Source organism: Bufo bufo, chromosome 3 (assembly GCF_905171765.1).
Source record: "Bufo bufo chromosome 3, aBufBuf1.1, whole genome shotgun sequence".
Classification (NCBI taxonomy): domain Eukaryota; kingdom Metazoa; phylum Chordata; class Amphibia; order Anura; family Bufonidae; genus Bufo; species Bufo bufo.
In genome coordinates, this window is record NC_053391.1 from 105,998,043 (window position 1) to 106,026,012 (window position 27,970).

The 27,970-nt window shown below is 46.3% G+C and overlaps 1 protein-coding gene across 2 annotated transcripts in view; it reads right to left on the reverse strand.

Moving 5' to 3' along the window:
• The window catches only part of CORO6 (coronin 6), a 149,595-nt gene that overhangs the window by 39,536 nt on the left and 82,089 nt on the right, over positions 1 to 27,970 (reverse strand). For both annotated transcript variants that reach the window (XM_040423451.1, XM_040423449.1), the window contains exon 3: positions 4,482 to 4,604. In XM_040423451.1, the coding sequence (XP_040279385.1) occupies positions 4,482 to 4,604 (123 nt within the window). The remainder of the gene's footprint in view (positions 1 to 4,481; positions 4,605 to 27,970) is intronic.

The window sequence follows — 27,970 nt, forward strand, 5'->3', positions numbered from 1 at the left end:
GTTTGTAGTGCGAGAGGTACCCCAGGCCTCTACTGGGTTCTCGCCCTTCGAACTGCTTTTGGCAGACACCTTCGTGGTCTCTTGGATGTGGCCAAAAAGGCGTGGGAACAACAACCCACTTCACATAAAAGTGTCATTGAGTACGTTACCCAGATGCAAGATCGGATAGAGATAGTGTTGCCTCTTGTTAGGGAGCATATAAAGGCAGCTCAGCGAGCCCAGAGTCGGGTCTATAATCAGCAGGCTCGGGTCCGGATCTTTAACCCGGGTGATCGGGTTTTGGTTCTGGTGCCGACCGTGGACAGTAAGTTCCTGGCTAGGTGGCAGGGGGCCTACGAAGTACTCGAGAAAATTGGAGATGTAAACTACAAGGTACACCAGCCAGGGCGGCAAAAGCCGGAGCAGGTTTACCATGTGAATTTACTCAAACCGTGGAAAGATAGGGAAACCTGTACAGAAGACAAGCCACACCCCAGCCGAAACCAGGTACAGTATAGTGGAGAGAGAGTGCCTGGCTATTAAGTGGGCACTCGAATCTCTCCGCTACTATTTGTTGGGGAGAAAGTTCCGCCTGGTGACCGACCACTCCCCTCTCAAGTGGATGAGCCAGGCCAAAGACAGGAATGGCCGGGTCACCAGATGGTTTTTGTTTCTGCAGAACTTTAAGTTCTCGGTAGAACACAGAGCAGGCCGGTTGTAGGGAAACGTGGCTTCCCTGTCCTGGGTGCATTGTCTGGCGTGTGTCCACCCCCTCAGGGTTAAACAACGAAGGGGGGGAGGTTATGTGACACATTAAGGATTTGTGTCTAGCAAGGCAGGTATTTTCCTCCCAGCATGTGCGGCTGGGCTGGTTTCCAGCCAGGTGAGGTTAAATACCGGACCGGAGTTTAAGTGCCGGTCAAGGTTTTGGCAGCACCTGGCTGTCCTTAAATTGGCAGCTGAGCTCTTTAGAGATGTCTCTGTTTTTGGGATCTGAGGCTTTGTGCCGTGCTGGAGGGCTGAGAGCCGCATGTGGACTACTGGAGGCAGAACTGCCAGCAAGGTGACTTGTGTTATGTGAACTTTCCATTGTGTGTGAATTAACACCAAGACTGCAAAGTTACGTGCTGTTTTGTGCAATTGTCTCGTGTGAATAAACACTGATGTTTTGAGTTAAGATCTTGTATTTTGCCTCTGTACTGTGCCCGCTTACCCTATCTACCAGAGCTAAAACCCACACTTTGCATTCCCATTGTGGTAAAGAACAATTGTTGTCAATTTATTCATGCATTTCTTGGAGGAACAACAGAGGAATGCTACCATGTAGAGTTCTAAGATAAGATGTTCCAGAATAATATCAAGGAATAATGTAAAGGAATAGTTATTTAATAAAATCGCCATGCCAGGAGAACTGACTGGTCCTCTTGAACAGTCCTCTTCTGTCAAGGTATTCAGCTGTGTATCACCTACTTAAGTGCAATGGAGCTAATCCATCAATTTTTAGCGCAGAATCTATCTTTTTAAAGATTGTGTTGAGGATTATAAAATATCTAGAAACCAAGGATGATGGCAGCAAAGAGGAACGAAATTTGGTTGGACCATAGTGTATGCCATAAATGTCCGATAGGTGGGGATGTCACCCAATGTTTCCTATCAGTTTTTGTAGCTACTGAGTGGGGCACTTATGGGCCTTGGCAACGTTTCTTCTAAACGGGATGATCCAAATGAGTGGCAAATGAATATTGATATATTTACAATAATTAGAGTAGTTAATGGGCTTATGGTAACATCACTGGAGTCTATGGCAGAGAAGCAAATAAAGTCAGTATCCGCCAAGTAAGTGAGCATGCTGGGGGTTGTAGTTTCACAGCAGCTGGAGTGCTGAACCCTGCTTTATTATCACATGTATAAAACACTCTCAATTAAACCACACAACTTTCCGACGTGTTGTCTGCCCCACCCAGCAGTGTCCTCTTGTTATTTGTGGCACATAAAAATGCAGTAAAAATCAGGGTGGACTTGAGGATTAGAAGGATTGTATTCCACTGGCTCTCATCCCATAGTCATTTTCATCATGAACTCAAAAGGAGACGCCGTTCTTCCTGAATCTTGAAAAATAAAAATCACCATGTGGTAATGTCTGAATAACAGCTTACTGGAATCCCCTGCCTCTCGTCACGAGCTGGCCTCTGTTTTTGGCATCTGATCAACCGCTTGCCTGTCCCCATCTCCTTCTAGTGAGTGAGGTATAATTAGAACTGCTGTATCACAGTGTGGGATTCAGACTTCAGAGCAGGGCACATGGCTGCAAGGTCCATAAATAACTAGATGCATAAGGCCTAAGGTAATAGTGTGCAGAGCACACCTCATTCCAGAAAATCTTCCACCATTGCTTGTATCAAGTATATCAATTCAACGTTAATACACTAAACGAGTGCAGTTTGAAGAAATAGTCTGTCGTGGTTGCTGACAAGTAGACAAATTTCCATTAATAGTGTTAACGGGATTGCATAAATTACTATTCAAATAGGCTATAGCTCTTGCACAAAATTGTGCAACTTTTCATGTTTTCCCGCCGCTCTTGGGAGGAAAAGTGGGTGATGTTAGCTATGTTAACTAGGTGCACATCAGATTTATCAACTGCTACTTTTTATATATGTGTTTATTGTTTTTATTATTTATAGTACAGTATGGCAAGAAGGGGGGTGGAGGCCCTATATACTGGCACAATATGGAGGGGCACTATGGGGGCCCTATACACTGGCAAAATATGGAGGGGCACTATGGGGGCCCTATACACTGGCAAAATATGGAGGGGCACTATGGGGGCCCTATATAATGACACAATATGGGGGGCACTATGGAGAAGAGGGAAAGCACTATGGGGGCCCTATATACTGGCACAATATGGGGGGCACTATGGAGAAGAGGAGACGCATCTACTGGGGGCCATATATGCTGGCACAATATGGGGGGCACTATGGAGAAGAGAGGAAGCACTATGGGGGCTCTATATGCTGGCACAATATGGAGGGGGCACTATGGAGAAGAGGGAAAGCACTATGGGGCCCTATATACTGGCACAATATGGGGGCACTATGGAGAAGAGAGGAAGCACTATGGGGCCCTATATACTGGCACAATATGGGGGCACTATGGAGAAGAGGGGACGCATCTACTGGAGGCCCTATATGCTGGCACAATATGGGGGGGCAATATGGAGAAGAGGGGATGCATCTACTGGGGGCCCTATATACTGGCACAATATGGGGGGCACTATGGAGAAGAGGGGGTGCATCTACTGGGGGCCCTATATACTGGCACAATATGGTGGGGCACTATGGAGAAGAGGGGAAGCACAATCTATGTGGGGCAGTCTATAGGGGCATTTTATACTGGCACATTATGAAGGACACTATGGGGACAGGGGAGGAGCACTATGGGGCATCTTCTGGAGGCACTATATAAGAGTATTTTATACTGTCACAAATTATAGGGGCACTATGGGCACCTAAGCTCAAATGGGGGCACTAAGTGTTTTTTCTAGTGGCACACAGTATGGGTCATTGGAACACATGAGGGCATTCTGGGGACATTGGCTCTACTGGGGGCACTAAGGTGTTTTGTTTTTTTTTGTCTTTTTTTACTGACACACAACGGGGCTTTTTTTGCACTGGCGCACACTATAAATATAATTATTACTACCAGGGGCATTATGGTGGGCTTTATTACAACTGGGGGACTATGGGAGCATAATTACTGTACTTCTGGGACACAATTACTGTTGGGGGCAATGTAGGAACACTATTACTACTAAGTGCACTCTGGCACAGAATTATCACTATTGTTGGGATTTTTGGGAGCACTATTACTGTGGGGGCACCCTGGCACAGTATCAGCTTAGCACAGTTGTTTTTGGGGGACATTATGGTTACACTATTAGTGTCAGGGACACTATTTGCTGGGTGCAGTTATTTTTTAGAGCATTGTGTTCCAATAATTATTGAAGGGGGCGCTATCTGTGTGTAACTAGTATTTTCAGGGGGTTTATCAGTTTATGCAGTATAGTTTTGGGGGTGCATGATGGGATGTTGAGAAGGTGGGAGGAGGATGGAAAAGTAGGAAACTAAGATGTCTGTCAAACTCTGCAGAGAGAAGAGATGGCTGAAATAAATCATCATGGCGGTCTGGTCTGAATGGAGAAGATAAAGAAAGAGAACATCTACATCAAAGGAGACATCACACTGGATGTAAGAGGTATGTGGACCTGTATTAGGCTACTTTCACAGCTGCGTTAGTGATTCTGGCAGTCTGTTCCAGCAGAGAACAGCCTGCCGGAATTCACTGGATCCGGCACTACAGACTGAATGCCCGCCGCCCCCATCAACTACAATGAGATACGGCAGAGATCCGCCCACAATCGGGCGGGGGGGGGGGGGGGGGGCGCTTTTTTGATGTTCGCCCTGTTGATAAATTTCCCTAGAAACTGCCCTGCCACTTACCATGATCGTAGTGTCATCTGATGCACTGGCAATGACATTATCGTTGTGGGGGCACCAATCTATATCCAGTACTGGTGCTGTGTGACCGCTGACTGTGGGATGATTCTTATCCACGCGTCCTGTCTAAACGAAAAATGAAATATTATTAAGCAGAGGATATTTAGAGACTTGTAGATAAATTGAAGAAACATTCACTTCTAATCTCAATGTGATCATTCAAATTATTCTGAGCAAAGGGCCATCTGTATCAGTTTGCTTAGAATGTTGTTAGATTCTCCGTAACAGAAATCTCTGAGCAGTGCCAAAGGTATTTGAGCTATGATCATTGACTATTCAGTATCAAAGACTTCACCAATTCAAAGTGCGTGATTTCTAAGCGTCATTTAGGCAGGCGTTGAAGATAAGTGACACTTTTTTGTTGGCTAAGGCAGAAGAGGTGCATTTTTTTACTGATATGGGAGTGCTGCATCATCCTCTTTTACATGCCTTCAAATTAACAGTAAAATATGTGCAATCAGAGCCAACCTTCTTCAGTAATATCATGGTACAATGCAAGAGAAACTTGCTGTGAATAATTTTGGCACAACTACGGTTTCTACACTTTTTTTCAACTTGCTTGAGAAGGTACTTATCGAAAAAGGGGCAGAGCTTAGTGGGGAAAGGGGCGCTATTTAATATAAACCGTTTAGCACCAAAATTCCATCACATTTCTGACATAAAAAACCTGTCTTAAAATAAGCCAACCAATAGTTGGTATAGAGTCAGATAAAAGTGTCCATCCCTGCACCAGCAATGCACAGTGGTTTGGCTGGATGAATTATTGACAGTACCTTTGCACACCTGGATGTAACTGTAGGTCCATGGTACACAAGGAGTGTATGAAGCTGGCCTATGAGCTGAGCATGCTCCATACATGGTGGTTGTAATACAGCTGACACCCACCTGCTGCGGCTGGGATTGGAGATACCTCTGTTCCCGGCCAATTAAACCTCTGAGATTCTGTGGTCGATAGTGACTGCTACATCTCAGTGGTTAGACAGAGGGAGGAGGGTCCCTCTGTCCTCCTATTGTCAGCCCCGCAAAATTGCAGGGTGCCAACTGGTCAAATGGTTGATATAGCAGCCTAGGGCCTTCTCAGGCCTGCTATTATTAACTGCCGTTACATATTTCTGTAGATGGAAATATACAAAAAATCATGGGTGTCAGAATATGGTAATACAAAAAGAATTATTATTTTTTTTTTTAAATAGTGAAACAGAACAAAATGAAATACAAATTACATAAATTGGTAAAATTTTAGTGCTCAATGTATTTTTCAAATCAAGTTATAGTAAATCAAAAGGTGGCATTTAAACAGATTTCTTGTCTTCCCAAAAACAGGCCCTCGTACAGCTATGTGAATGGAAAAGTAAAACATTTATGGCTCTTGGAAAGAGAGGAGAAAAAAATGAAAATGACAAAATGAAAAATTGGCGTGATCCTGAAGGGGTTAATTAAAAAGGTTTAATAAAGACATGCCTCGTGTGTAACTATGCTCTACAGAGCCTTAACAGAATACCCAAAGTGGTTTGTCCAAGGGCCTGATAAATGAAAGTACCTGCAAGAAATGCTGAAAAAATAACATTACCAACCATAACCTGTCAAATCCAGCACCAATGCTACCCTGGTCCCTACCAGTCTTTGCTTACGTTTCTTTCACTCGTGACATGTTGTGCATACCACATCGTGAGTGCCGATCCTTACTGTTCTTGCTTTATGGGATGCCAATCCTAGGATGCGAGCACCACAAACTTCATAACCAGCAGTGCCGACCTATTAGACTTTATATTCTATGTTGTACATACCTGTGATTAATGCAGCCAATGACTGGCCTCAACAGTGATTAGCTGCAGCGTTTAGGTGGATGTACAGCACATCACCATTTACGGAAAGTAAGCAAAAACTGGTGGGGGTCACCATAGCAATGTCACTAGAATGGCATATATACAACGCATTCGGAAACTTCTTCAAACCCAGGGGCGTAGCTATAGGGGGTTCAGAGGCAGCAGTTGCGACCAGGCCAAGGAGCCTGAGGAAGCCCAAAGACCCTTGTGCCACATAAGTAAACACTGGTATTAAAGAAAGTGCATGCTGGTCAAGTTACCCCTCTGGCTGGAGGGAAGGGGTTAGGTCAAGAATCTGGCATGGGGGACAGGGATGCCATTTAAATTTTTGCATCAGGCAGCATGAAGGCTATGTGCATCCCTGCTGAAATCTTGCACCAGGGCCCATGAGCCTTTAGCTACGCCCCTGTTCAGACCCTTTAACTTTTTTCACCTTTTGCTATATTACGGCACTGTGCCCCAACAATCTGAAGTCAATATCCCATAATGAGAAAGTAAAAACAGAATCTTGAAATTTTTAGTAAATTTATTAAAAAGGAAAAATTTAAATTTCTCATGGACATAAGTATTCAGACCCTTTACTATGACACTTTGAAATTTATCTCTGGGGGCCTCCCATTTCTCTTGATCATCTTTGAGATGTTTCTACACCTTGCTTGGAGTCAACTGGTAAATTCAGTTGATTGAACATGATTTAGAAAGACACAGCCCCTTCTATATAAGGTCTCACTTCTGACAATGCGTATCAGAGAAAAAGCAAGCCACAAGGAGGAAAGAACTGCCTGTAGTGCCCAGAGACAAGAAGGGTACAAAATATTTCTGAGCACATTGGCCTCCATAATTCTTAAATGCAAGGGTGTTTGAAACAACCAGGACTCTTCCTAGAGCTGGCTGTCCCGCCAAACTAAGTAATCGGTGAAGAAGGGCCTTGTTAAGAGAGGTACCCAATGGCCACTCTGGCTGAGCGCCAAAGATCCTGTGTGCAAATGGCAGAAACATAGACATCAACCATCACTGCAGAACTCCACCAATCTGGACTTTATGGCACAGTGACCAGAAAGAAGCCTCTCCTCAGTAAAAGAAAACAAATAAAAGCCAGGAGTTTGCAACAAAAAAAAAGCACCTAAAGAATTCTCAGACTGAAACAAGAAAACAATGAACAAGATTCTCTGGTCTGAAGAAACAAAGATTGAACTTTTTTGCCTCAATTCTAAGCATAATGTCTGATGCTCATCACCTGTCCAATACCATCACTACAGTCAAGCATGGTGGTGGCAGTATCACGAGGTGTGGGTGTTTTTCAGTAGCCGTGACAGGGAGATTGATCATGGTTGAAGGAAAGCTGAATGGAGGAAAGTACAAAGATATTGTGATTGAAAATCTGATCCAGTGTGCTCTGGACCTCAGACTGGGCTGAAAGTTCACCTTGCAACAAGACAATAACCCTAAGCACACAGCCAAGACAACACAGGAGTGGTTTAGAGACAATTTTGTTAATGTCCTTGAGTAGCCAAACCAAAGCCCTGTCTTGACCCCAGTCAAACATCTCTAGAGAGTCCTGAAAATGGCTGTACACCGATGGTCCCCATTCAACCTGACACAGCATGAAAGGATCTGCAGAAGAAGGGCAGAAAATCCCAAAATCCAGGTGTGCAAACCTTGTGACATCATACCCAAGAAGATTGGAGGCTGTAATCACTGCCAAAGGTGTTTCAACTAAGTCCTGAGTAAAGGGTCTGAATACTTATGTCAATGCAAGATTTGTTTTCACTTTGTTATTATGGGCTATTAAGTGCAGACTGATGGGGGAAAACTTGATATTTTTTTTATTTTAGCAAGCACCTGTAAAAGAAAATAAGGGAGTTGCCCAGTAAAAGAGCCACAACAACAAGGCCTCGGAGTTCAAACGAATAACAGGAATGAAGAGGAAAGAGGAAGATGGAAGTGTCACCGGGCACAGAAAATGTTCCAGGACATGCAGGGCTTGGAAGGGTGGTGCCCTAGTATAGGCTATAAACTGAGCAAAACAATCTCCAGATTCAGACTCTGGAAAAAGTGAGTTCTCCAATAGCCTAGGACTTCCTGACACATTTCTATTGTTTGCTGCATTAGGTCATTCGTATTAGAAGTACAGGATCAGCAGCCCAATGCCTGAGTCCGACAGTCTGTACAGCGAAGCTCTCCAATCCTTCCCGAGAGGTGGAATGTAGCATAATGAGTGGGTCAAGGACATTACCAGTGACCTGGGGAGTTAATGATAATACATTCTTGAGCTAAATAAAGATCGGCGTTCATGAGAGGGAGGGCTATGGTCATACTTACTCACTTTTTCATTCCATTTACATCTCAACACATTGATCCATGTTAAATCCTTCACCCTAGGACACAGATCTCCTGTACAGAGCACATGAAAATACTTGACAACTGTTTATAGACCTTCGCACATAGAATGATAAATATGATCTGTACACACAGAAAGAATGCATGTGTCCTACTGACTCATAAGACAACCACTAGTTCCTCTCTAGTTGCTCTACATATACATTGTTGCTGTAGGTCATGCATTACAATGCGTGTAAGTTTAGATAATACATCCAACATTGAAGACTCTGTTCACATCTGCATCATGGATTTTTTTTTACAAATGGATCCACTGTATAACAGATAGCACAGGCACCCAATGGACCCCACTGACCCCACAGCATGCAGCACTATCCTCCAACGGAAATTATATACACTCCAAACATAAAGGTCCCCATACACATTAGTGTGTTGTCTGACAAACCTGCCATTTTCGGTAAGCCAGCAGTATAATGTGTATGTGGTGCTCCTCACTCAACTGGACTCATCTATCAGTGGAGAAAATGGTCAAGTGGTAAGATAAGCCTCCAAAGAGGTGTCTGGCAGAAGTTTTCTCCTCTCTCCCTATTGAAAATACATATAGACTCCACTGAACTGACCATGTATGTGCATGGGAGAGTCGGAGAGATACCTGTCAACCGAACATTCAGTCGCCAGCTTTGGAGGTGTAAGGACACCTTAAGATTACTAATTAGTAATTGCCAGACAACACCTATCTCAGAGGATGCAATAGAATACAATAGACATCCATTGCTATCTAACTGAGCACACAGACATTTGTCAGCAGATAGAAATGTACAGAACAAGCTGGTCCAGGTGGCTGCTACGGGGCCTGGGACGTAATGGATGTCTGTAATCCATTATAGCCTGGGCCTCAATCACCGGCCTGTGCTCTCCCCAGCAGGGACATCATCGCGCCTGCTGGGCTGAGTAGACAAGCACATGGGCCGAAGTTTAATTCCTGGCCTGTGAGCGGTGTCAGTTCAGAAGGCGCAATTATGTCACTGCATCGCACCTGCTGGGGAGAGCAAGATGTGCTCCATTCTTTGGGGGAACAGGACTAGGTGGGTACTAATGTTTTTATTTTATACCACCACATGGGCAGCACTACTACTGTGTGAGGGCACTAAGGGAACATAAATACTGAGTGGGGGCACTAACAGGACATAACTACTGTGTGGTGGGCGTGTCCGGACGCCAACTAAGATGGCCGCTTGAGCGCTTGGCTCCCACCTGCACCACCACACTTTGGCTAGCAACACCTGAATCTCCGGCCGCATGGGGAATAAAACAGCTCCCCTGAGGTCCTCTCCTCCTCCCCGATCTCCCTCACCACCCAGAACGCTGGAGGAGTGCTGGACAAGGACGGCTCACCTTGCGCGGCACTCCACTCAGCAGGGAGCCTCCTGCCATTGCTCCCTCCCACCACCCCGGCATAACGCTCGAGCGGGAGCGTGGGAGGACCCGCGGGAGGGCCAGCCATCTTCCATCTTAGAGGTGGCCACAATATCAGGGGACCCTGTGCTTCAGAGAACTGGACTAGAGCTCTCCCCAGCTGCAAGAGAGTTCCTACCTCCAAGCACCCAGGAGACAACATGGAGGCCCTGGAGGGCAGTGAAAAGCAAAGTACGGAGGACTCAGGTACTGTGCCCTCACCCACCCCACGGATCTCAGCCTACTCAGGCTCCCCTAGGAGATCACATATGGCCCTTTCTGGGGACCCCTGGTCTGCCCCTCCTGAGGGTACCACATCTGCCCTTGCCATTGACCTCAGAAGATCTCCATTCCCCACAGACACCTGGGCTAGCTCACCAAGCCCTCCTTCGCTGGCTGCCATATCCTCCCCTGCTGCTCCTGATCCTCCGCATTCCTGGGAAGTATACCTCAGCCAGTTCCCTACGAAAGAGGACTTTTGGATGCTCATACTGTATCTGAAGTTAAGGGGGCCTGCAGAGCGGAGATCGCCGCCATCCGCACCGACATTAAGCATATTGTCGACCGTATGGACTCACTTGAAAATGCCCATGATGACACCAGACAGTACATCTCAGCCCTTCATGAGTCTGTAACATCTCAAACGGCGGCTCTTAGGGAAATGGGTCGGCACGTGGAGGACCTTGACAACAGGGGTCGTAGAAATAATATTAGAGTCCGGGGTCTCCCGAAGGCAACTGGAGATGAGGACCTTTTTGTCACTTTGGAGGCTATTTTTGATATGATTCTTGGAGAGCCGCCCTCGCATAAGATTAAATTGGACAGAGTCCACAGTGCGCTCAAACCCAAGGGCACCGCTGCTCGTCCCAGGGACATAATCTGCAGTGTCCATAATTACTTTCTCAAAGAAGCCATTATGGCAAAGGCCTGGGCTCTACGCAATTTTGAATTTGACGGAGCCCCAGTTCAGCTTTTTCCTGACCTCTCCTGGCTTACCCTGCAAAAAAGACGGTCAAATAGCATATCGATGGGGATTTCCATTGCCTTGTCAGTGCGTCAACAGGGAAAGACAGCAACCCTTCGCTCCTTTTCAGATCTTCACCCTTTCTGTGAGATGTTAGGACTTCCTGTACCTGCAATGGCGGACTGGGAGATCGAACCCACTGTCCCACCGCTGCCTTGGGTCTGGTTAATCCTTTAATGTTATCTTGTTTTCTTTTTTGTGGTGCGGGCCTACCCGAGCACTGGTTTACCTTAGAAGGTCTCGATAGTCGGTATTTGCTCCGTAAGGAGCCTCTGTCAGTTGACCTCTGACACAGCGACCCCAGTAGAGGCTCAGATTATTGTCTCTAGCCGGGATATACATCCCTGGGAACCACCATTCATTGCTAACGATATGTTTTTGCGTTTTGTCCTGTCTTGCGTTGTCTGCCCCTCCCTTTTGTTTCCATCCTCCTTTCTAGTTGCACCACACTCTCGGGACAACACATCTCCAACTCCTGGTCCCGGCGCTGGGCGAGAACTTACCCAGCTTGAGGTTATTTAGCTACCAATCGAGGGACAGGCAGAGTTACATCTTGTGAATACTGGTGAGCTACATTCTTCCTGCATTCCACTCCCTCATACACCACCATGGTGCAATGCGTAACCCTAAATGTAAAGGGACTCAACTCCAATGCCAAGAGGAGACTTTTGCTTTTGGAGTTGAAATCCCTCAGGGCGGACATAGTGTTTCACCAAGAAACCCATTTTGACGAAAATTCCTCCTTTCGTTCTGCAACTTACTTATATCCTACTGCATACTAGGCCACCCATTCTCGCAGGAAGGTGGGAATTGTAATTCTCATATCAACCCAGTGTCTCATCAGAATAGATTCTGCAATATTACATCCACAGGGAAAACTTGCAGGTCAGTCAATCACGCTTTGTAATCTATATGCCCCGAACACATCTCAGATTAATTTCCTTAGCAGGGTGTTCCGTAAGGCTTTCAGATTCTCTGACCCACTGGCCCTATGGGAGGAGACTTTAACATTATTTTTTTCAGACTCTAAGGACTGATTGGCCCTAGCAGGAAAGCCCTTGAACCCATTGCAGCAGCGATTAACTAGGGATTTTCCCAAATTAATCAGGCGATACTCCTTATATGACCTTTGGCAAATTATTCACCCCACTGACAGTTTATTTTCCTTCTACTCTGCTCTCCATGGTACCCATACCTGATTTCTTTTTTTGGAACCATCTCCACCCTCCGTGTGCTGAAAGGAGCTACTATGGGTCAAGATACTTGGTCCGACCATGCCCTTGTAATGGTCAGAATTGACCTTGGCTCGGGACATGCCCGCCAATGCCATTGGCGTCTTAATGACACCCTTCTTAAGAGACCATTGTTACAGGAAGAACTGCGTGGTCATCTTAAGTCTTACTTTGAGCTTAATGAGGGGTCGGTGAGGGATGTACGTTCCCTGTGGGAGGCCCATAAGGCGGTAATGAGAGGGCATTATATCGCCCTGGGCACAAGATTAAAAAAGGACTCAATAGCTATGGTACGATCCCTGAAATCCCGCTTGCACAACTTGGAGGAGGCAATGTCTACTCATCCTAACCGTCGCACGCTTAAACACATAGTTGACACCCGAGCCCACCTGCACAGGATAGCAATGGGTAGGGTCGATAAACTATTGTTATACACTCGACAACGGTATTGCTTATGGGGGAATAAGCTTAATATGTTGTTAGGCAAGCAACTAAGAAATCGCCCTCCACAATCAGGCCCTTGTGCAGTTAAGGGAGCAGATGGGACGGTCCACTACGATCCCAAGGAAATTGCTGAGCGATTCTCGACCTACTATACTGCCCTCTATAATTTGCCTAGTGACCCTCCCACAAATGAAGGGACTAGAGAATGCTTATTGCAGACATACTTGGCCTCCTGTAACCTCGCCACCCTGTCGACCACAGACATTAATGCCCTTAATGGCCCTGTAACTGTGGACGAGGTTGGGGTGGCAATTGAACACTTGCTGGAGGCCAAGTCCCCAGGCCCCGAAGGCTTTTCCTATAAATACAACAAGATCTTTAAAACTGAACTGATCCCCCACATGATAAATCTCTATAATCGCTTTCTATCAGGTGATGCGGTGCCCACTGCAATGTCTCAATCGTATCTTACGTTAATCCCGAAACCTGGAAAAGACTCCCTCGACTGTCAAAACTATAGGCCTATCGCATTAATCAATTCGGATCTTGAGATTTTTACTAAAATATTGGCATCTCGTCTGAATGCTTTTCTCCCCTTATTGATCCATAAAGATCAAATAGGTTTTGTCCCATGTCGACAGGGCAGTGATAATACACGGCGAAACATTGACTTGCTGGAGGTGATTGATCGCTTGGGGAAAGAGGCATTGCTTCTCAGTTTTGATGCTGAAAAAGTGTTTGACCGCCTAAGCTGGCCGTTTATTCTTGCGACCTTGAAGGTATATGGTCTCTTTGGCGCTTTTGTTGAGGCCATCTGGGACTTATAGTCCTCCGCCATGGCGACAATCAAGCTTCTGCACGTTGAGTCTCAATCCATACACATAGCCAATAGGACAAGACAGGGATGTTCCTTATCCCCCTTATTATTTGCATTGTGTATTGAACCCCTAGCGGCTAAAATCAGGGCTTGCCCAGATGTTAAGGATATTATGGTCAGAGATAAAGAGTTTAATCTGTCACTATATGCGGACGATGTCTTCCTCACCCTCACTAAACTTCATATCTCTCTCCCGAATCTCCACTTCATATTACAAGAGTTTGGACGACTGTCGGGGTATAAGGTCAACATCCATAAAACTGAGGCCCTTCCCCTCAATATACCACAGGCGACCCTGTGCTCCCTCTGGGCAAACTTCCCTTTCCATTGGAAGGAGGATTCCTTACGATACTTGGATTCCTTACGATACTAACACTCCCAAAATCCTTTCTAGGTTGCATTGCAGTGGTAAAGATGACAATTTTACCCAAGATCCTATACCTTTTTGAGACCTTACCCATCCCGGTTACTCTTAGAGATTTGTTCAATCACAGCTCCTTCAATTTATATGGGTTGAGAGATGCCATAGGATCCCTAGGTCTGTACTCCTAACTGGCAGGACTCAGTGTGGTCTGGGAGTACCCGACCTGATCAAGTATTACTGGGCAGCCCAGTTAGGTTGCATTTCAGCTTGGGCATCTCTGCAACCTTATTCCATCTAGATGCAGATAGAGAGACTCTGGCTGGCTCCCATACACCCTAATTCTTTGCTATGGACTAGCCCCTACAGTGCGTCATCGTCAAGGGAACTTTTGGGACCCATGGCCTGCACTAAATCCATATGGAGTACCTGTAGTAATAGATTCCCTTTGATCTCCCACCACTCTTCCATGACTTCTTTTCTATATCAACCACTACTCCCAGCGAGTCTCACCTCTTCAGCAACGAGACTATGGTTTCAACGTGGTGTCTTTTGCTATGCAGACATTGTAGACCCATTCACTAGGGACCTATTACTTTTCTCAGCTGTTCAGAGCAATTATAGCCTTCCCTCTTCGACCAATTATTTATATGTTCAGGTCAGACACCTTGCCCAATCTATCTTCTCAGGGTCCAATGTCTCTCTCCCACTGACATTTGAACATCTTTGTAGAAGAGGGTACATATGAAGGGGTTAATATCTGAGATCTACTCCATTCTGATGACCCCCTCCCCGGAACGAATTCAAAGACACTCTTATATGGCCCGATGGGAGGAATACTTGGGGAGATCTTTACTAGACGTGCTGTGGAGACTCATATGAAGAAGAGCCGCAAAGTCTTCAATGTCAGTTCTCTGTCAAAAGAACCAGTAGAGGATCTTAATGTACTGGTATCATACTCCTGATCTTCTCCATAGATTGAATCCTGCAGTCACAGAGGTTTGTTGGAGATGTGGGACAACTAGGGGAACGCTACACCACATTTTAAAAGAGTCAGCGCTCTTTTAAGGAAACACTCACTTAAACTGTTAATACAAGTACTGACTGCAGCCCGTTATAGCCCGCTTCTGGAAGTGATCTGACCCCCCTAAAATCTCTGACCTATATGCTAAGGTGACAGAGGTCCGGACCCTGGAATATACGACTGCTATGTTTCAGGGTAAAGTAGATTTGTTCCATGCCATTTGGGATGTTTGGGACAACTATTGGGCTAATAGACAACACTGAGATGTGCCTAAGGGTATTATGTAACCCCCCACCCTCCCCTCATCCCCTCCTCCTGATGTGTCTTTGTTTGTATTGTCTATGTCTTTCTTTTCTCTGTTTTTATATTCATCCGCACAAATCTCTCAAAATTACAGCCACCATTTTACAGATTGGAACACAGAGAAGAAGGCATCTGCCACCCAAAAGTGATAATTTTTGGACTGCTTTTTAGCAACAACAAAAAAAGTGACAATGCAGTGTGTTTTAAAACAGACTATTTGTTACCACTGCTCATCTCTAATGATAATCTGACCAAGGAGCAGATGCAGCACCCCAGAATAGGGTCCTTGCAAAATAGCTTGTCATTGAAATGTTATTATTATAGTAACCAACAGTGTTGATCGAGCACCAAAGAGTTCGGGTGCTCTGGCCAAACACATCGGGATGCTCGGGTGCTCTACCGAGCACCCGAGAATAATGGAAGTCAGTGGGAGAACCCGAGCATTAAATCAGACACCCCCTGCTCTGAAGAGGGAAGGGTGCCTGGTTCATAGGAAAAAGTCAGAAATTGATGGAAACACCACCGAAATGGTTCGGGAACAGCATGGGGAGGATGTCTCGATGCATCTTGGACTCCCAGGTCGCTGATGGGAACAATGTTGTCCGAGTAGTACGCCACTTTTATAGACTGACAATAATACTCACCAAACCTAAGATAAACACGATTTTAGAGGAAAAATTGTTAGGAAACATTCTTTCCTGTATATTTACTTGTACAATTGCAAGAAAAAGTATGTGAACCCTTTGGAATTATATGGATTTCTGCACAAATTGGTCTTAAAATGTGATCTGATCTTCATCTAAGTCACAATGTACAGTCGTGGCCAAAAGTTTTGAGAATGACACAAATATTCGTTTTTACAAAGTTTGCTGCTAAACTGCTTTTAGATCTTTGTTTCAGTTGTTTCTGTGATGCAGTGAAATATAATTACACGCACTTCATACGTTTCAAAGGCTTTTATCGACAATTACATGACATTTATGCAAAGAGTCAGTATTTGCAGTGTTGGCCCTTCTTTTTCAGGACCTCTGCAATTCGACTGGGCATGCTCTCAATCAACTTCTGGGCCAATTCCTGACTGATAGCAACCCATTCTTTCATAATCACTTCTTGGAGTTTGTCAGAATTAGTGGGTTTTTGTTTGTCCACCCGCCTCTTGAGGATTGACCACAAGTTCTCAATGGGATTAAGATCTGGGGCGTTTCCAGGCCATGGACCCAAAATGTCAACGTTTTGGTCCCCGAGCCACTTAGTTATCACTTTTGCCTTATGGCACGGTGCTCCATCGTGCTGGAAAATGCATTGTTCTTCACCAAACTGTTGTTGGATTGTTGGAAGAAGTTGCTGTTGGAGGGTGTTTTGGTACCATTCTTTATTCATGGCTGTGTTTTTGGCCAAAATTGTGAGTAAGCCCACTCCCTTGGATGAGAAGCAACCCCACACATGAATGGTCTCAGGATGCTTTACTGTTGGCATGACACAGGACTGATGGTAGCGCTCACCTTTTCTTCTCCGGACAAGCCTTTTTCCAGATGCCCCAAACAATCGTAAAGAGGCTTCATCGGAGAATATGACTTTGCCCCAGTCCTCAGCAGTCCATTCACCATACTTTCTGCAGAAGATGAATCTGTCCCTGATTTTTTTTTTGGAGAGAAGTGGCTTCTTTGCTGGCCTTCTTGACACCAGGCCATCTTCCAAAAGTCTTCGCCTCACTGTGCGTGCAGATGCGCTCACACCTGCCTGCTGCCATTCCTGAGCAAGCTCTGCACTGGTGGCACTCCGATCCCGCAGCTGAATCCTCTTTAGGAGACGATCCTGGCGCTTGCTGGACTTTCTTGGACGCCCTGAAGCCTTCTTAACAAGAATTGAACCTCTTTCCTTGAAGTTCTTGATGATCCTATAAATTGTTGATTGAGGTGCAATCTTAGTAGCCACAATATCCTTGCCTGTGAAGCCATTTTTATGCAACGCAATGATGGCTGCACGCGTTTCTTTGCAGGTCACCATGGTTAACAATGGAAGAACAATGATTTCAAGCATCACCCTCCTTTTAACATGTCAAGTCTGCCATTTTAACCCAATCAGCCTGACATAATGATCTCCAGCCTTGTGCTCGTCAACATTCTCACCTGAGTTAACAAGACGATTACTGAAATGATCTCAGCAGGTCCTTTAATGACAGCAATGAAATGCAGTGGAAAGGTTTTTTTGGGATTAAGTTAATTTTCATGGCAAAGAAGGACTATGCAATTCATCTGATCACTCTTCATAACATTCTGGAGTATATGCAAATTGCTATTATAAAAACTTAAGCAGCAACTTTTCCAATTTCCAATATTTATGTAATTCTCAAAACTTTTGGCCACGACTGTACAATCACAGTCTGCTTAAACTAATAACACACAAAGAATTAAATGTTACCATGTTTTTATTGAACACACCATGTAAACATTCACAGTGCAGGTGGAAAAAGTATGTGAACCCTTGGATTTAATAACTGGTTGAACCTCCTTTGGCAGCAATAACTTCAACCAAACGTTTCCTCTAGTTGCAGATCAGACGTGCACAACGGTCAGGAGTAATTCTTGACCATTCCTCTTTACAGAACTGTTTCAGTTCAGCAATATTCTTGGGATGTCTGGTGTGAATCGCTTTCTTGAGGTCATGCCATAGCATCTCAATCGGGTTGAGGTCAGGACTCTGACTGGGCCACTTCAGAAGGCGTATTTTCTTCTGTTTAAGCCATTCTGTTGTTTATTTACTTCTATGCTTTGGGTCGTTGTCCTGTTGCAACACCCATCTTCTGTTGAGCTTCAGCTGGTGGACAGATGGCCTTAAGTTCTCCTGCAAAATGTCTTGATAAACTTGGGAATTCAATTTTCCTTCGATGATAGCAATCAGTCCAGGACCTGACGCAGCAAAGCAGCCCCAAACCATGATGCCCCCACCACCATACTTCACAGTTGGGATGAGGTTTTAATGTTGGTGTGCTGTGCCTCTTTTTCTCCACACATAGTGTTGTGTGTTTCTTTCAAACAACTCAACTTTGGTTTCATCTGTCCACAGAATATTTTGCCAGTACTGCTGTGGAACATCCAGGTGCTCTTGTGCAAACTGTAAACATGCAGCAATGTTTTTTTTGGACAGCAGTGGCTTCCTCTGTGGTATCCTCCCATGAAATCCATTCTTGTTTAGTGTTTTACGTATCGCAGATTTGCTAACAGGGATGTTGACATATTTCAGAGACTTTTGTAAGTCTTTAGCTGACACTCTAGGATTCTTCTTCACCTCATTAAGCAGTCTGCGCTGTGCTCTTGCAGTCATCTTTACAGGACGGACACTCTTAGGGAGAGTAGCAGCAGTGCTGAACTTTCTCTATTTATAGACAATTTGTCTTACCGTGGACTGATGAACAGCAAGGCTTTTGGAGATACTCTTATAACCCTTTCCAGCTTTATGCAAGTCAAGAATTCTTAATCGTTGGTCTTCTGAGAGCTCTTTTGTGCGAGGCATCATTCACATCAGGCAATGCTTCTTGTGAAAAGCAAACCCAGAACTGGTGTGTGTTTTTATAGGGCAGGGCCCTTGTACTCCAGTTGGCTGACACCTCACTCCAATTAGCTCTTGGAGATGTAATTAGTCTAGGAGTTCACATACTTTTTCCACCTGCACTGTGAATGTTTACATGGTGTGTTCAATAAAAACATGGTAACATTTAATTCTTTGTGTGTTATTAGTTTAAGCAGACTGTGATTGTTTATTGTTGCGACTTAGATGAAGATTTAAGACTACCCCACTGCTATGCCAGTGTGATCCTGCCTGCCGCTGGGGAGAGAGACCGGTTGTCATCTCTCCCTGTAAGGTAAGCTGCCGATGGGGAGTCAGACCGACTGTCTGGACTCCGGATAACGCTGGCTTTAGTTGGGGATCTGGGACGGCTGCCCAGCATCCCTGTAGGGCCGGTGGAGAGACTTCGGTCCCATCTCTACCTGCCGTCGGGAGGTCTTCCCAGAACCAGACGAGGAAGTTCCCTACTTTGGGAGTTGGTAGGGAAGCAGGGGGTATCGCCGCCAAGTCTTCCCAGTTGTAGGAGGGCAGATCTGGCTCTGCTTGTCGGGTAGGTTGGGGATGAACGGAGCTGAGCAGGTGTTGGTAAGTCTGCTCCAGCTCCCACTCCCATGTTACCAGGTGGGTTATGTCTTTGCTCACCTCCCATCCGTCAGCATAAACATGCATGCCCATCCGGTAGTCGTAGATGTCCCAAAACCTAGACTCCTCCATACTGCCGAGATCAATGTCCTCCTCCAAGGCCTCCCATAGTAACCCAGGTCCATCATAATCCTTCCCTTCAGGTAAGTCTTGCTCAGTCGTCCAGGGGGAATGTTGAATGACATGCCACCTTAGGCCCCGGTAAGCGTCCTCTAGCCGAAGCTCCTTACAGACTAGGGTCAGGAGCTCTGTTACCCAGTCATCCAGGGGCTGCTCTCCTAAGAGACCCATTTTCATCGCCACACGCTTCTGTACCCGCTGCTCATAACTAGGGAGACTCTCACCTCGCTGCCCTCGCTGCCCTCGCTGCCGCTGGGCATTTTCCAGGGCATCATACCAGACTTCCTTTCTGTTTGCATCCCTGTAGTCTGCGGCTGCCTCCCCCTCCTCGTCATGGAACACTGTCCAAAGACTAGTTGATTCCATCCTGCTGTATCCAGGGGCGCTGTATGGATACTAGCGTTGCCCTCAATTTAGTAAATCCACGAACGGTGTCTCCGAGCTGCTTCTCCTCTCACTAGGATGCCATCCTACTGCTTGCCACCAATGTAACTGATCTCCTGGCTCCCCGACTGGGTACCTCCGTTGATGGATGCTCCTAGTGCTTCCCGAGGGCTCCAAGCACTCCGCTAGACACCGTAACCACCACAGGAACCAGGAACAGCTCTTACAAGAGCTAGGGGTTATAGCCAGGGGAGTATACAGCATATAGCAATCCCCACACACATGAGACGAGGCTCTATGTTAAAGGCCAAAACAGGAACTCTTTATTGACCACACAAACATTGTCTTTTATACACATTTTCCACCAAGGTTACCACCCCAGTGTACCTGGTTGGGAACTGAGGACATAACATAGCAGCCAATCATTTACAGTTTTACAGTTTAAACACAAAACTATACATTCAACAAACACAATGGCATTGCCTGTGATGCAATCAATAACAGAACAGGCATTGTCTGTGACACAATTAACAGCACAATGGCATTGCCTGTGTCATATTTAACAAACACAATGGACTCTGCCTGTGATATAGTTAACAAACACAATGGACTTACTCACAGGCATAAAATACACATTTTTCCCAACCACAGAAAACACCCCAAAACACCACATATCCCCATAAAAGTTACATCCCCTGATAGCCTCGATCTGGGTGAACAAGCTAAAAATAACCCAGATTGGTTCAGGGGTTCAGGAATATCCTGGAAGTCTTATTTTTGCCCCACCGTGAACATGGTGACATGCCCCAAATAGTTCCAGTAAAAAGTTCAAGGGGCAGAAACAGAGCCTTTGAAATCCAATATGCCCAAATAGTCTCCCAGGGGCCATAGTCACAGGGCAAGAGGCTGGCAAGCAGGCCTCTCCAACTCCCAGTGACGAAGGTGCTTTCGTCACACACTCCAACTACATGGATCACACTTTATCCAAAAGATAATAGCTGATTACAAGCTGAAAACACTCAAACTACGTGGACAAAAAAACATTTTTGTCCAACAGATAATAACTAACTACATTCCATCATTGTGGATGACAAACTTTGTGTGAAAGATAAGACAAATGAGGCAGACCTTAAAATAGGGGTTGGGTACATCGCATGTTCCCTGCTGTGTGGTAGGAAGAGATGCAACAAGTGATGTGCCCCATTTGTCGCCAGACTGCCTCCTGCTGGGTGCTTGATAAGGCAGTAGCCTTTGGAGCAAGGGCCTATTGATCTGACCATCTAAAACATTAGGGGCAAGGGCCTGCTTTTGAGCTGACCCTCTAAAACTTTATGGGTGAGGGTCTGCTGCTGAGCTGACCATCGGAAAAATTATGGTTGAGGGCCTGCTGCTGAGCTGACCCTCTAAACAATTATATGCCAGGGCCTGCTGGTTGCTGACCCTGTAAAACATTTTATGCGTGGGCCTGCTGGTGAGCTGACCCTGTAAAAGATTGTAGGTGAGGGCCTGCTGGTGAGCTGACCCTGTAAAAAATTATATTCGAGGGCCTGCTGGTGAGCTGACCATGTAAAAGATTTTAGGTGCAGGCCTGTGGGTGAGCTGACACTGTAAAAGATTGTAGGCGAAGGCCTGCTGGTGAGCTGACCCTGTAAAACATTATATGCGAGGGCCTGTTGGTGAGCTGACCCTGTAAAAGATTTTAGGTGCGGGCCTGCTGGTGAGCTGACCCTGTAAAAGATTTTAGGTGAGGGCCTGCTGGTGAGCTGACCCTGTAAAAGATTGTAGGTGAGGGCCTGCTGGTGAGCTGACCCCCCAAAAGGTTGTAGGTGAGGGCCTGCAGGTGAGCTGACCCTCTAAAACATTATATGCAAGGGCCTGCAGGTGAGCTGACCCTGTAAAAGATTGTAGGTGAAGGCCTGCTGGTGAGTTGACCCTTACAAAAATTAAATGCGAGGGCCTGCTGGTGAGCGGACCCTGTAAAACATTATATGCGCGGGCTGCTGTGTTGATTCCTCAAAGTTTCTTAAAACCTCACAGAGGTCAGACATCCATGCCCACTCCTCGCTTGTGAATAGCGGAAGCAGACTGGAAAGGCGACCACCATGTTGCAGCTGGTATTCACTACTGCCCTCTGCTGCTCACAAAGCCTGGCCAACATGTGGAATGTGGAGTTCCAGCGCACAACAGTCGGTGAGCTGGCAATTTCAAGCGCTGCTGCAGCGTTGACAGACCGGCTGAAGCTGTCGATGACTTGCGGAAATGGGCACACACGCTGCGCACACTTCACCAGTAGAGCTCAGGCAAATTGGGGTAGGTTTTGAGAAACTGCTGAACCACTAAGTTTAAGACATGGGTTAGGCATGGGATGTGTGTGAGCTTGCCGAGCTCCAAAGCCGCCACCAAGTTACGGCCATTATCAGACACAACCATGCCTGGTTCTAGGTCGAGTGGCGAGAGACACAGCTCTGTCTGGTCTCTTATCCTCTGCCACAGCTCTGCGGTGGTGTGCTGTTTGTTCCCTAAGCATATCAGCTTCAGCACGGCCTGTTGCCGCTTTCTCACTGCAGTGCTACACTGCTTTCAGCTACTGACTGATGACTGACTGGAGCTGCACGCGGATAATTCGGAGGTGGAAGTGGAGGAGGAGGAGGAGAAATGGGGGTTGGAGCCACTAACGTAGGTGCTGGCGAAAACCCTGATCGACGTAGGGCCCCCAATCCTTGGCGTTGGTAGCAGCTGTGCCATCCCACGGTACGACTCGCTCCCGGCCTCCACAACATTTACCCAGTGTGCCGTCAGGGAAATGTAGCGTCCCTGGCCGAATGCACTTGTCCATGTGTCCGTAATTAAGTGGACCTTCCCAGTAATTGCGTTGGTCAGGGCACGTGTGATGTTACGGGACACATGTTGGTGTAAGGCGGGCACGGCACACCTTGAAAAATAGTGGCGGCTTAGTACTGCGTAACGCGGGGCGGCCGTGTCCACAAGCCTAAATGGCAACATTTCCAAGGCCAGTAATTTGGAAATCTGCGCATTTAGTGCTATGGCCTATGGGTGGATGGCTGGGTATTTGTGCTTGCATTCAAATGCCACGGGTAAGGACATTTATACGCTGTGCTGGGACAAGGAAGTGGATATGGTCGCTGATGGTGCTTGCGAAGGTCCAGGTGCAGGGCAGGAAACATCCGGGCCTGCTCCTTCGACAGGGGATTGGCCAGCACATAACACAGGGGAAGAGGAGGCAGTGGTGTGACCCGCAGACACAGATTGTGGACCCAGGCATTCAGCCCACCTATTACGGTGCTTTGATGCCATGTGGCGGATCATGCTGGTGGTGGTGAGGTTGCTAATGTTCCCGCCCCTGCTCATTTTTGTATGGCACAGGTTGCTAATTACAATTCTTTTATCGTCCGCACCTTCCTAAAAAAAAGATTTCAGCAAGGGGGTGCTCCAGGGAACAGTTGTGGGCCTGTTTGGCGTGGCCCGCCTTCTCCCTTTTGCCACCCCACTGCCTCTTCCAGCCTGTTGCGGTGCAGAAGATCCCTCCCCCTCTGTACTGCTGTCCTCGCTCGGCTTTCCACCTTCCCAGGTTGGGTCAGTGACTTCATCGTCCACCACCTCCTCTTCCACTTCCTCATTCTGCTCATCCTCCTGACTTGTTGACCTAACCACTACCTCAGTGATTGACAACTGTGCCTCATCCTCTTCATCAACCTCTTGAGACAGTAATTGCCGTTGAGTTATTGGCAACTGTGTCTCATCATCCACCTCATTACACAGTAATTGCCGTTCCCCACAGTTATCTTCTGGTGATTGTGGATGCTCAAGAGTTTGGAAATGAGGGCACAAGAGCTGTCCCTCTTCAAACGTGCTTGGCGAGAGGGCAAAATCAAGGAATGGTGCTAAAAAGAGCTCCTCGGAATATCCGAGTGTGGGATCACTTGTTTGCCCAGACTCTACATGGTGGAAGGAAGGAGGATTAGGGTGAGCATTGGGTTGAGCAGACTCTTGGCTACTGAGACTGGAAGACAGGGTGGTGCTTAACCGACTGTAAGAATTATCTTCTGCAATCCAACCGACCACCTGGTCGCACTGGTGTGACTTCGAGAGTGGTGTCCTGCGCCGCCCTGCAAACTGGAACATGAAGCTAGGTATCGTGGATGATTGTTTTTTTTGTGCTCTGGCAGCAGGCACAGTTTCACCGCGCCAAGGGCCACGGCCTCTGCGTGCACCATCAGCATCAAGGCCACTGCCCCATCCCTTACTGCTCGCCTTCTTCATATTAAATGTTATATATGATTGAAAGTCTGTCACACGTACAGTAGTGTAGGATTTGGAAGTGTATGCGCAAACTAATTTACAAAGGTATTTGGGATGTGGAAACGTCACACAGGAGATATCCCCCAGATAATGTCAATGCTGTCACCAGCGACTAATGAAAAATTACAGGGAACGTCACAGGTATTTGGGATGAGGAAACGTTATACAGGAGAGGTACCACCGGTAATGTCACTGTCCGCAGCGTCTACGCCAAAAAGTACACTGTATGTCACAGATACATTTTTGAAGCGCACACGTTACACTGCAGATGTGGCCCTGGTAATGTCACTGTCAGAAGCGGACACCGTCTATTGAAAAAGCACACTGTATTTCACAGATAAATTTTTTAACCGCACACGTTACACTGGAGATGTGCCCCTGGTAATGTTACTGTCAGAAGCGGACACCGTCTATTGACAAAGTACACTGTATGTCACAGAAAAATGTTTGAAGCGCACACGTTACACTGCAGATGTGGCCCTGGTAATGTCACTGTCAGAAGCGGACACCGTCTATTGAAAAAGTACATGGAATATCACAGATACATTTTTTAAGCACACACGTTACACTGCAGATGTGGCCCTGGTAATGTCACTGTCAGAAGCGGACACCGTCTATTGAAAAAGTCAATGGAATATCACAGATTTTTTAAGCACACATGTTACACTGGAGATGTGCCCCTGGTAATGTCACTGTCAGAAGCGGACACCGTCTATTGACAAAGTACACTGTATGTCACAGATACATTTTTTAAGCGCACACGTTACACTGCAGATGTAACAAAGTAACATAGTACATAAGGCCGAAAAAAGACATTTGTCCATCCAGTTCGACCTGTTATCCTGCAAGTTGATCCAGAGAAAGGCAAAAAAAAAACTGTGAGGTAGAAGCCAATTTACACCACTTTAGGGGAATACAAATTTCCTTCCCGACTCCAATCGGGCAATCAGAATAACTCCCGGGATCAAGTGATGTGGCGCTGGTAATGTCACTGTCCGCAGAAGACAACGTCTACGGAAAAAGTACACTGTATGTCACAGATAAAAAATTTCAGCGCTCACGTTACACTGCAGATATGGCCCTGGTTATGTCACTGTCAGAAGCGGACACCGTCTATTGAAAACGTACACTATATGTCACAGATATTTTTTTAAAAGCACACTTTACACAGGAGATGTGGTGCAGCTAATGTCTCTGTCCGCAGCAGACACCATCTATGGAAATAGTACACTGGATGTCACAGATATTTTCTGGATGCACACACCTTACACTGGCGATATGGCGCAGCTAATGTCGCTATCTGCAGCGGCCTAACAATTGTACGCTAATTAGCGCAGGATGCCCTAAAAATAGATAATGCTGCAACACATAATAGTCCTTAGAAGGACTTTTGGGTCTGTAAAGTTTTAGCAATTTAGCGCAGGTTGCGCTAAAAATATAGATTGCTGCTGCCACACCGAATAGTCCTTAAAAGGACTTTTGGGTCTCTAAAAAGTTTTGGTGGTAATGATATTCTTAAATCACTCCCTACACTGTCTGTCCCTTCCTCAGCACAGCTCTCCCTGAGTAAGAATGAGCCGAACATGCGTCATCAGCCAAGAAAACGTGCGGGCGGAGACTCGAGCATTGCGCTAAAGCACATGCGGTATTCGGCCGAATACCGCCATGTGCCGAGCATCAAGATGCTCGAGCCGAACTGGTGTTCAGCCGAGCATGCTCGATCATCACTAGTACCCAATATAGGTTTGTATGGATAAGTCAGGGTTAACCATCCAGACTGCCCTTGTAGAAAGCTAGGCGATGGGCTGGGTTCTGCCACTAGTTCAGTCAGTGTATTTCTAGTGTAGCTGAGGAAAAACCAGGAAGGACATATGCTGAGTCCTTAGAGCTTTGCATCAAGAAAGCCATCTATACTTTACAGTACTCTCCAGAAAGAGAAAGGGAGAACTAGAAGGTCCAAAATCTGCCTTGAGCACTGGAGTCAGTCAGCAAGGTATTCACTGTTTAAGGCTGATAGAGACTTTACGGCAGTGAGAGGGACATTTTAAATTCATTCTTTAAGGCCTCTTTCAGACGGGCGTTGCGGGAAAATGTGTGGGTGCGTTACGGGAACACCCGCGATTTTTCCACGCGAGTTCAAAACATTGTAATGCGTTTTGCACTCGCGTGAGAAAAATCGCGCATGTTTGGTACCCAAACCCGAACTTCTTCACAGAAGGTTCGGGCTTGGGATCGGTGTTCTGTAGATTGTATTATTTTTTCTTATAACATGGTTATAAGGGAAAATAATAGCATTCTGAATACAGAATGCATAGTAAAATAGCGCTGGAGGGGTTAAAAAAAAATAAATTTTTTTTTAACTCACCTTAATCCACTTGCTGGCGCTGCCGGCATCTCGTCTGTCTCCTTCTTTGCTGAACAGGACCTGTGGTGAGTATTCATTCCAGGACCTGTGGTGACGTCACTCCGGTCATCACATGATCCATCACCATGGTAAAAGATCATGTGATGGATCATGTGATGACCGGAGTGACGTCACCACAGGTCCTGGAATGAATGCTCACCACAGGTCCTGTTCAGCAAAGAAGGAGACAGACGAGATGCCGGCAGCGCGAGCAAGTGGATTAAGGTGAGTTAAATTATTATTATTTTTTTTAACCCCTCCAGCGCTATTTTACTATGCATTCTGTATTCAGAATGCTATTATTTTCCCTTATAACCTTGTTATAAGGGAAAATAATAATGATCGGGTCTCCATCCCGATCGTCTCCTAGCAACCGTGCGTGAAAATCGCACCGCATCCGCACTTGCTTGCGGATGCTTGCGATTTTCCCACAACCCCATTCACTTCTATGGGGCATGCGTTGCGTGAAAAATGCAGAATATAGAGCATGCTGCGATTTTCACGCAATGCATAAGTGATGTGTGAAAATCACAGCTCATGTGAACATCCCCATAGAAATGAATGGGTCGGTATTCAGTGCGGGTGCAATGCGTTCACCTCACGCATCGCATCCGCGCGGAATACTCGCCCGTGTGAAAGGGGCCTAACACTTAGACATGATGAGCAGAGCCTCTAGGTGTAATGGCAACGCCCCCATTGCTCCTAGAGGACCATTTGCATATATTTAAACTTCGGCTGCTCGTTACAGGGGTTCTGCAGTTTTTTTAAACTGATGATCTATCTTCTTTATAGATCATCAGCATCTGATCGGCGGGGGTCCGACATTCGGGACCCCTGCCGATCAGCTGTTTGAGAATGCAGCGGCTCTGGCAGTAGTACCGCGGCCTTCTCGCTGTTAACCGCAAGCCCAGTGACGTCACGACTAGTATCAATGGCCTGGGCGGGGCTAAGCTCCATTCAAATGAACAGAGCTTAGCCCCACCCAGGCCAGTTGATACTAGTCGTGACGTCACTGGGCCAGCGGTAAACAGCGAGAAGGCCGCGGCGCTGCTGGAGCGCCGCTGCCTTCTCAAACAGCTGATCGGCGGGGGTCCTGGGTGTCGGACTCC